Source organism: Vanacampus margaritifer, chromosome 20, assembly GCF_051991255.1.
Source record: "Vanacampus margaritifer isolate UIUO_Vmar chromosome 20, RoL_Vmar_1.0, whole genome shotgun sequence".
Classification (NCBI taxonomy): domain Eukaryota; kingdom Metazoa; phylum Chordata; class Actinopteri; order Syngnathiformes; family Syngnathidae; genus Vanacampus; species Vanacampus margaritifer.
In genome coordinates this window covers 15,427,324-15,437,498 of record NC_135451.1, presented here as the reverse complement: position 1 = coordinate 15,437,498, position 10,175 = coordinate 15,427,324, and the positions used below count along the sequence as shown (strand labels likewise).

Genomic DNA, 10,175 nt, shown 5'->3' with positions numbered 1-10,175 from the left:
GCGGTAAATGGTCGCCACACGTAAACATGTCCGACCTAATACAAAAACTGAAATCAAATCTTATCAATAATGATGTTACATAGCTAACGTCTTTTATATTTCAATTTTTTTCGTAAATATATTTTTAAATAACGCTGGATCCTCTTCTACATCGTCCACTTCCACAAAACAGAACTACGTTACGTACTGTATGTCACAGGAAATCACTAAATTATAAACATATACTTTGAATTGTTTTGTGAACAACACATAAGCGCTTTGTCTCTTACTGCGTAAAACACAACATGACATCCTTTGTTTATTGTTTGCTTGCATAAAAAGTGACTGTGCATCCAGCCAAAATTCAAGTAGACACACAAACTATGACCTCATTTGTCGACAATGACTATCCGCAAGAGGGCGCTGCAATCACTGTCTCTGTCTCTTTCTCGCAGACTTTTTGAGTTCGGCGGGACGGTCAAGTGCAGACATGTTAAGTTTAGCGGGTGCAAATAAACACTCAACATGTAGTATGCGTGTGCTGTAATTAAGTTTTACAACATGCTCTCACACAGACACATTATAATAACATGATCTTTCTTATTTCTAATCATATATGACGCAAATCCTTCTTGAAGTTCGACGGGGATTCAAGCAGAAGGAACTCGCGCCTGCAAGCACATCAAACATCAAAGTGTTTGGAGGCCAAGGGTTGACTTCCTGGAATGTGATCACATGACATCATGTCATGGACAGCCTTGATGCACACTTGTTTCCACCAGAAGGGCCACCGCTACGTAAACATAATTCCAGGATCAGTGTCATGACCATCTTTCTCCTTTAGAAGTTCTTTACAACTTCTTCTGAAGTTTTTCAGGCATTATTCAGAAGTTCTTCTTAGAAGTTGAGCACCACGTGGCCTTCATTCTCCTCCTGTCCTTCATCTGATGTTCCTCCCTCATGAAGGAGGCGAGTCAGGATATCGAGCAGGCGCCGGTGGACATCCCGACTTCCTCCTTGTCCTCGTTTGTCCACGCCGCCCGACTCGGAGCATTCCTGCACCGCCCTCTGCAGCTCCACCTACTCCAACAATGAGGAAGAAGATGCCGAGCGAGAAGACCACAAAGAGGAGGAGGGAAAAGCACACCAACCTGTAGGGGGAGCCCCGCTTTGGCTCCGAGCAGCGTGGGAGAAAACCACAACCTGAAGATCTTCTCACAAATCACCTGATCAACGACAACGAGCGCAATATTGCTGATGTCGGTTTTGTTAGCTCAACCATCCATGCAGCCGAAAAATGTTTTCCTTTCACACTCGGAAGACTGATCAGGTTGTACGTGTCGACTGATTACTGATGGGTCGGCAACCTGCAGGTTGGTGTTGGCGCGCTGTCGGCGGCAGCGTCGCGAAGCGAGGTCGCACGACGACACGCAGTCGAAGAAGTTGCAGTCGTCGTCGCTGCTGCACTTCTGGTCCAGGATGTCCTCCATCTTGGGATGGAAGAAGGCCATGTCCACATCGATGGCCACCACCTGACCAAAGGTGGGAGAAGAAGAATTAGAAGAAGGTGAAGAACATGAGAAAAAGAAAGAGGAAGAAAAGAAGGAAGAAGTAGAAGAAGAAGAATGCCAAAGATGCTAACCGTGAGATCCTTCCTGATGGCAAAGTTCTCTGGCTTGACGTCACACAGATGAACTTTATGCGTGAAGTCCCGCTCGAAGTGCTGCACCATGTCCAGGAAGCTGAGCGCGATCCGGTGAACCTTCTGCCGGACCCCCCGACGGCCCGGCCCGTCGACCCCAAATCCTCCCGCCTGGTCCTGGTCCATGGAGAAGATGTTCTGGTCCCACGCGTGGCCCGCCGACAGCGACTCCACGGCGTAGAAGTGTCCGCACGAGCCCAACACCTTGGACACGTGCGCGCTCAGGTCCTGCAGAACTCTGGGCGAGGAATGAGAACAGAAAGGTCAAAAGGTCACCTGGGGCAGTCGGACGCGGCTTTGCCACGGCGCACCTGAGGAAGGTGTACTCGTCCTGCTGCAGCAGCGACCACAAGGACGTCAGCTCGGCTCTCGAGTAAACCTTCTTGTCCGAGGACTGAAGCTTGATTAGAAAACTGGCTCCGTCCTCTCCTTCGTCCTCGTCCTTGTCCTCGGCCAGACCCAGCCAATTTCGCACCTGACCGTGTAGTCAACACATTTGACCTGCTCATACTGGATCTGATCCAGGATCAGCTGACGGCGTGCGTTGCGGTCCACGTACCTCCAGCGTGGCTGAGACCAGAACATCCAGAGGGGACGAGTCCTCTGCTGCATCCTGCTGCCAGGAGACAAGAAATGGACACGTTTAGCTCCATGGACCGCTTCCTCCTTCTTCTTCTTCTTCTCGAACCTACCCGGTAGTCGAGAGCTCCGAGGGGCTGGTAGGAGGACAAGTTCTCCAGCTTGGACTTGAAGATGACGGTCTGTCCCCTCCAGCGGACCTCCATCACCTTCTTGCCGCTGCGGTAGTAGAGACAGCGCTTGTACTCCACCAGGCCGCCCACGCACAGGTCGGCGCACATGTCGCCCGCCGCCGAGCCCGCCGCAAAGTCCCCGCACTAAACAAAAGACACCACAATAAGAGTCATGGCGTACGCGCAGCCTGGACGAGATCGGGATCAGATCGCGGTCAAAGTCGTGGTCGGCCGGCAGGAGTCGAAAAAGTTATGGCCTCAAGATTGGGAAAGTCAAGTGTGGTTGAGAGCTCTCGATTGAAGAAAAGCCGAGCGGCCTGCCACGCTTATAAAACACTGGCGAAAACCCTGGATAAATATTTTGAGCCTTTGCAATGAAGCTCCAGGGGTGTCAAATTCAGGTCCAGGAAGTACAGGCAGGTAAACAAATTCCTGGATGTCATTTGAGTAGAAGCACCTAAACTGTGGCAAGGTTTTTACTTTGTGAACCCTGGATTTGACCTTTCTGTGAAGTTCCAAATTGACCATCTCAAAAAGCTTCTGCAGCTTCACTGGAGTCCAGTTGAGTCTATATAAGGTCCCGGAGTTCAGCTCCAAGCAAGGAATGTCTGGAGGAAATGTTGCCAATGAGCAAAGTGGCCCCAAACATGCGTCAATGCAAAATGTGGAAAGCCCCGGCAGGTGATTTGCGGAAAACCCAACAAGCAATCCACCAATCAGGATTCATCACGTGACGCAGTTCCATCGCGTCCGCGGCGATGACTGATGGTCGCCGAGCGCTTCCCGGTGGTCCCGACCGGGGTCGGCCGCACTCCATCATGGGGAGGCCTGAAGATGGAAGCCATTAAATGCACGCAGCGTGCGCCATAAATAGTCTGGAATGTCAGAGACGCGCAAGGACACAGCAAAGGAAGACGCAGCTGCTGCTATTCGACCCTAAATAGATCTTATACACCAAACCGCTTCAAAGGGGGAAAAAAATATATATTTCATCCGCCTCCAATACTTCCTTACATCCTAATACAGACGCTACATTGATGACAAACATTCAACTTGGGAACATTTCAGAGATGACGTCAAACAGAAATGGTTTGAAAAGATTTGTGTGGGTTTTTTGGGGGGGGGGGGGCGGGGGAGGGGGTATTAACTTAAAAAAACAACAACAACAAAACTAAAATTCCAAAAAACAATTTTGTTAAAATAAAATAAAAACGAAAATGCTTTTTAAAAAACGAAAACTAACTGAAACTACATTTTATGTTTACAAAACTAACTTCTAACGAAAATGTCCTTTGTTTTAGTCTTTGGTAATTACAAGTAATACGTGAGCCTTTGGGAAAGTGTGTCGCACAGAAGTGATGTCATCTAGCAGCAGCCAATTGAAAAGCACATTCAGGTGACGCCATTCCTAGGTGCCAAGTTTGCCTGCTTGACTTTTGGCTCCAATGACTCGGCTTGCCTGCTTTTTCATTTAACTCAGCCAAAATGCAATGCTAGGTAAGAAATGTTTTTTTTGTTTTTTTTTCATTTTACCATGATGTTTACTAAATATTGCACACATGTAATACACATAAAAAACGAAAACTAATGAACTGAAACTGAAACGAACTAAAACTAAGCATTTTTAAATAAGTAAAACTAATTTAAAAAAACTAACTGAACCACCCTGAAAACGAATTAAAACTAAATAAAAAAAAAACTCAAAATGAAATAAAAACTAACTACTGTAAAATCAAAATTCCCAAACTATAATTGTCACCAGAAAAAAAAGTTTGCGTCTACCTTTTTCCATTCTTTTGTAATTTCACCCCAAAAAGCAGAGAAAACTTTTCGAGGAAAAGAAGAAAAGAGTTGTGATGAGTGAGCGTCGTCTGTGTTGTCTTTGGATCTCGCCGTTAATCTTTTTGTTTCTTTAGGATTTCCTCGAGACGTCAGCAAATCAGCGGCACTCACCAGGCGGCGCAGGATCTCCTTGCTGGCGGCGTCGGTGCACACGTCCGACAGGAGGTTGGCGTGCAGCAGAAACAGGAGAGCGAGCAGCAGCCACGACGCCGACCAGGCCAGCAGCAGCGCCAACGTCACGCGCCGGCAACGGATGCGAACGGCCAACATCGACGCCCGTTTGCGGCCTCCCGATGACGCTTTTCCGATTCTGCAACAGCTGGATGAGGGTTTGAGTTCAGGGAACATGCGCAAGTCTCGGTTGACTTCTTAAACCGATTTGAAAGGCAAACATCTCAGATTGACTTTGGGAAACTAGCTAGGAACTCCATTGAAGTGACTTGAGGTGCTTCATTTCGTGCTTTGGCGTGCTTTGCTGCCATCTTGTGGCATCTATTGGTAATTAAACCACTTTTTTTTTTATTACTGGCAAACTTTTGAAATTTACGGCAGAGCTTGGTCCACCAAAAGTGGTAAAATCAAATTGTGCGATGGGTTGGACTTTAAACGTTCAACACTTCCCACGCTGCTTTTGTCTTCTCACAAGGTCCAAGAGGCCTGTTATGGACCACAATTAGAACCATCGACCGCTGGCCGCACTCACTTTGGGAAAAGGAAGTGAAATCTGCACGTGGCGTGACGTTGGTCATCAGGTCAAGATGGACGACGCGTTTTCTTCAAACGAGAACCAGGGGTTGCGTTTGGCCCATCCAGTGAGTCGTGAGTGACCTCCCCCAAGGCTTCCGAGATGATCTGTGACCTGAAGCGTCGCCTTCATCAACATTCCCCAAAAGTCCTGACGAGCTCTCTTGTCATCAAGTCAAATGAGGAGCAGGAAAAGTTGAGAACAACACGATGGGATGTAAGAGGAGTTGTGACGTTCCTCATGTTGTTCTGGTCCGGAAAGTTGTGGCAGCTTCATGCGAAATGAGCAGCAGCTTCCCGTTGAGGTCCAAAATTCCCTGAGAACATTTGAGGAACACCGCCCAGTGGTTCTGCCCCCTCCGCAACCCCAACAACTTGCGGCTGTCTTAGCACGTCTGAAGATGCTCCCGCAGGTCAGCCTTGACTTTTGCCCTCAGTGCAGACTGTCAGGCTGCCTTGGAATGCTGCAGCCCGGCTTTCCTGCGAGTGTGCGTGCACGCGCATGTTGGCGTGTGCATGCTCAGGCACGCCTTGTCCTTCCTGCACTTTGTTTGCCTTCTTTGTTGCTCTGTGACGCCCCCGCTTGGCAGGTGGGGGGTTAAACTGTGTGAGTTGTGGTGGTGGTCTTGAGGAAGGAAAGCCCCCCTCCTTTTCATAACACGCTACTGTACCTCCTTCCTCGCTCTCTCTCACCCCTCCTCTCGTTACCATGGCAGCGAGCGAGTCTAAGATGAGGTTCAACCCCCCCACTCAACAAATTACCCCCCAGCACTGTCCTTTGGAGAGTTGCAAAAAAAAACAGTGCAGACGCCCGAGGCCGCTAATAGGCTACACGCTAACTTAACATTTGTTTGTTCAATGACTCATGCAGTCGTCGCCTTTAATAGAAGGGAGGCGCTGAGAAAAAAAAGGTCAGTTCACCTGACCTTACCTGGCGACCAATCCGGAATGTCTGCCACTTCTCCAGCTGAACCCGAACAAGCACGAGTGGAAACGAGTGATTAATGTTGTCACCACGTAGACACTGAAACATTTGCGACATCATCACCATCCGTCACAAAAGCAAGTCAAGCTGTGGAAATTAGCCACAAACACGTTAGCTTTGCAACTTTGGTCCCGATGCTGTCACTAACAATTGGTCTTGTCTGATTTTCTTCTTATTCCTTTGAGCAAAGAAAAAAAAAGAAAGAAAAGAATGCGTGTTGGCGTGTTTGACTCGCCGGTGGTGGTCCGCACAAGCAACTTGATCTCGTCTGAGCTGTTTGCTGCTTTGTGGCGTCCAGCGCCGGCAGATGTTCATCCGGCGGAGGCGTGATGGCAAACATATGGAAACCAGTAAACACAAACATTTGTCCAGCTAATCGTCAGCTGGCCATTTTGAAGTTATTTCCTGTTGGAAATGTGGACAAGTTAGATGATTACAAATCCCTGTGGAACAATGAGGGAGTAGCAAATTATGTTACAAACCCTAACATTAACGCTATCAAACTATTACATCATCATCACCTTCATAAAATCATAAAGCTGTTACGTGTTTAATACTTGACAGTGAAAAGGAAAAAAAATACTTTTGATGAGTGACAACAAGTGACAAGTTTTCCTTCCTGGACTCTTGATTTTTTTAATCCAATTTCAGGTGATGTAATTGTTCTTAATAATGTTCAAACTGGAGGATTAAGAAAGAAAGAAAAGTGGGTAAAAAAGTGGATTTTCATGTGCTCTCCGCACGCGAACCTTCACCTCGTCCCGCCCTGAGAACACGATGATTGACAAGACTACCGTCCAATCACAGAGCCGATAGATAGACATCGTCCAACTGAACCACCGGAATTCCGGAACAGGCGGTGTCAAAAACATTGGGCTAAAGTTTGAAGTGTTATGAAGCGACGAAGCGAAACAAAACCTTACCGGACATCTTCTTTCAAAATTAAACCAACAAAAGTAAATTTCCGAGATTGAAATTTAATTTGAAAGTACAAGCGGATGTTAAGTGAGATAAATTCGCGTGTTACGGTACGGCGTTTGTGAGCAGAAAGTAGGTGCAATGTCGCGGTTTGGGAGCAGTTAAACATCCACAAAGCCAAAGTTTGACGCGCGCTTCCGCCACCGGCAACCACAAAGACGCAAGATGGCGGCGGAAGAGCTCAAGTACTTCACGCTCGACGACATCAGCAAGCACAACTCCGCCAAGTCCACTTGGATCGTCATACACCACAAGGTCTATGACGTCACTGGGTTCCTCGAGGAGGTGAGCAAGCGCCAACGCAACAAGACGGGCAACACAATAATTGCAACCACAGCAATTGCAGAGAAACAATTACACAACTACAACTTAAACACAAACACAATAATTACAACATGCAAACAACTACGCAACTTACAGAACACAACAATTGCAACTGCAGCACACAATTATAGACAAAATTTAATTCCTCAATCCTCTCGACCGATTTCTCGCTAACAATACAATAATATTATTACTATGGGTTCAGTGAAAACCAAATTTTTTTTTTTTTTAAAGAAAAGCAAAATAACCATCCAAAAATATTTTTAATTAGAATTTACTGACAGTCATCAACATCAAAGTTGGCAATAAATAAAACAAGGCTTAAATTCACTTTTTTTTTTTTTTGCTGCAACACACAACAGTGCTTGTTGTGTTTATTTATTTGTTGTTCTGTACTAAATTGTCCATGCATGCGCTTCCGAACCAGATTTATTGCATTGATTTTAATCCACAAAAATGTCAGGAACGTGCGCGAGACTCGCCCTCATTCAATTAAATGGCCAACAAAAGCTGACTTTCTACGGCTTGACGGCGTACGGCTATGTCTTGCAATTTGCTGAAGGTCACGCCCAAGGTCATCATCTGGCCTCCTCTGTCACTCGGGGTCACCCGAGGTCACGCCACCGATCGCCGTTCATCCCTGAGTACGCGCGTGCGTTTGTGTTATGACAAGCGTTATCAAAGCGAGCGTTTTTACGAGGCGCTCAAGGTCCACGCGTGTGCGTTGGCAGCACCCAGGCGGCGAGGAAGTCCTGAGGGAGCACGCGGGCGGCGACGCCACAGAGAGCTTCGAGGACATCGGACATTCCAGCGACGCGCGCGCTATCGCCCAGGAGATGCTCGTCGGGGAGCTGCACCCGGTACGCCGCACCCGAGCACGCCTCCGACCACACACACGTGTCAAGTACACTCATATGATGCCACCTTTTGTGTGTTTGTTTATTTTGGGTGTGCGCAGGACGACAGAGAGAAAGTGGCCAAGCCTTCGGTAAGTTTAGTGTAATTGCACATCCACTGCAGCAGGTGGCAGCGGCGCTCTCTTTGTGAGAGTTGTACTTACAACAATTATTAATGATGAAAAAAAAATATTGAGAAGCACTGGGCTGGCTGCTAAGACTATCACACAAAATTCTTAATACTGTTAAAAAATAATAATCGAACATTTAGAATTTTCAGCATTTTTGTATTTGTAAAACTTTCTTGAAAAGTATTGCCTTTACGCCATCTTGATCAAGTGTGTAGAGAGTTTCATGATTGTGCTCTGTCGCCACCTTCTGGCGTCTCTCGGCAATTGCTAATCTTTTTGGGTGTGTATCACTTTATTTGATTTCTGTGTGATGATGATGATGATCTGTGTTTGTTTTCCAGGAAAGTCTGGTGACTACTTTGGAGGAGGAGCCAAGGTATGTGCACACACACACACGCACACGCACACGCACACACTTACGCACATGTGACCTTGTTGTTGGCAGCTGGTGGCCAAACTGGTTGATTCCGGTGGCGGCGGCGGCCATCGTCACGCTGATGTATCGCATGTACACGTCCGAAAGCGAGCTGTGAGGTCATCGCGTGATGTCATCATCACGTACGGCGGCGACGGAACCAGCTCTTCATATGGTCTGGGAGGTCACGCTTGGAGGCGTGTCCTCTTTCCCAACATGGCCGCCGTGACGTTGGAGCCAATCAATGCTGGAATCAGAAGAAATCAAATCATTTAGGCACAATCATCACTTAAGTACGATGCCGTGTTTCTTTTCCACGCTTTCCACGTTTGGTTTTGTAACGTTTGGAGTTTCCTTTACCTGACGGCGATGAAGATTTTGATTGCACTAGCTTGACTTCCGAGTGGAATTCTATTGAAGCTTTGACCAATTGTCTTTTTCTTTTTTTTTGAGCCAAGGCCCAAATTTAACTTTGAAAAATTGGCACCAAATATTCAAAAACAGCCGTTCTGAATATGCAAATTGACCAATTTAGGCTTCCCCCCCACACTTTTTTTATAGATTTTGAGTTCAACATAAAATTAATATTACGCCATCTTGCGTTGATTGCTCGTAACTCGAGAAAACACTCGTAAATCAAGTAGCACTGTGAAGTTTGGATTTTGAGTGACTTGGACTTGCCAGCAGATGGCGCCCTTTCATTTCAGCACAATCGTCCTTGTAATCTTTTGTCGTCTTGTGTTGTTTTTTGTGTGTCCCGTCTCCATGTGGTGTAAAAATGAACAAACGCTGGCGTGGTGACGTCAGTGTTGACTTTCTAATGACGCACAAGAAGCGCCGTTACGTAAACTGACAGGTGGACGTTTGGGTTGTAGTCCAATTTGATTGACGTCGTGATGACGTCACCTGACATGTTTTTAGAAGAAACAAGCTATATTTCCGTTTTACAATAAACATGAATGATTTCCAAATACGATGCTGTGATCTGCTGATTTTTTACTCTCACTGGGGTTGAAACACTTTTATTTTTTTTTATTATAAATTATTTATTTTGACAGTTTGAATGTCTTTTTTTTTTAATCACAGGCATATTTTAGATAATTAAAATTCAAACTTCAATTACAAATTAAAACCCGACTGCTCAACTGTCAATCAATATCACTACATCTCGCGCATCTTTTTTATTATTATTTTTTCGACACTAAATGTCTTTGGGCGTTTATCAACCAGAAAAACCTTCCGTCCCACTATTATCTTTAAACATGTTTCATATATGTAAAAAGGCTTCGAATTGACTTTTACTCAAGTCATATTCATCAAGTCGAGTGACTTTCTGTGCTGTCAGGTAAAAGTGCTTATAGTGTCCAAGTGTGTGAGAGTTGTGTTATGCTTAATACGTTGCTTACGTGACATCAGGTGCGCAGGTG

General features: G+C 46.1%; 2 protein-coding genes across 8 annotated transcripts; one reads left to right on the top strand and one right to left on the bottom strand.

The window, feature by feature from the left end:
- Positions 1–291: 291 nt before the first annotated feature.
- Positions 292–8,892, bottom strand: dipk1c (divergent protein kinase domain 1C). Of its 7 annotated transcripts, none has more exons than XM_077555033.1 (9): positions 8,758–8,892; positions 4,387–6,409; positions 2,374–2,577; positions 2,241–2,297; positions 1,993–2,156; positions 1,622–1,919; positions 1,347–1,511; positions 1,131–1,205; positions 292–1,059 (listed from the first exon to the last, which is right to left on the bottom strand). In XM_077555033.1, the coding sequence occupies exons 2-9, from the start codon at positions 4,621–4,623 to the stop codon at positions 877–879; spliced, it is 1,383 nt and encodes a 460-aa protein (XP_077411159.1). In that variant the 5' UTR covers positions 4,624–6,409; positions 8,758–8,892; the 3' UTR covers positions 292–876. The 7 variants fall into 7 exon arrangements, 6 of the variants coding, with proteins under 6 accessions (XP_077411159.1, XP_077411161.1, XP_077411162.1 ...); XM_077555035.1 differs by lacking the exon at positions 8,758–8,892 and having other exon boundaries at positions 4,387–4,594; positions 4,979–6,906; XM_077555036.1 differs by lacking the exon at positions 8,758–8,892 and having other exon boundaries at positions 4,387–4,594; positions 5,951–6,906.
- On the top strand, positions 7,125–9,719 carry cyb5a (cytochrome b5 type A (microsomal)). The gene is made up of 5 exons (XM_077555043.1): positions 7,125–7,267; positions 8,038–8,166; positions 8,265–8,294; positions 8,675–8,709; positions 8,779–9,719. The coding sequence occupies exons 1-5, from the start codon at positions 7,148–7,150 to the stop codon at positions 8,864–8,866; spliced, it is 402 nt and encodes a 133-aa protein (XP_077411169.1). The 5' UTR covers positions 7,125–7,147; the 3' UTR covers positions 8,867–9,719.
- Positions 9,720–10,175: the final 456 nt, after the last annotated feature.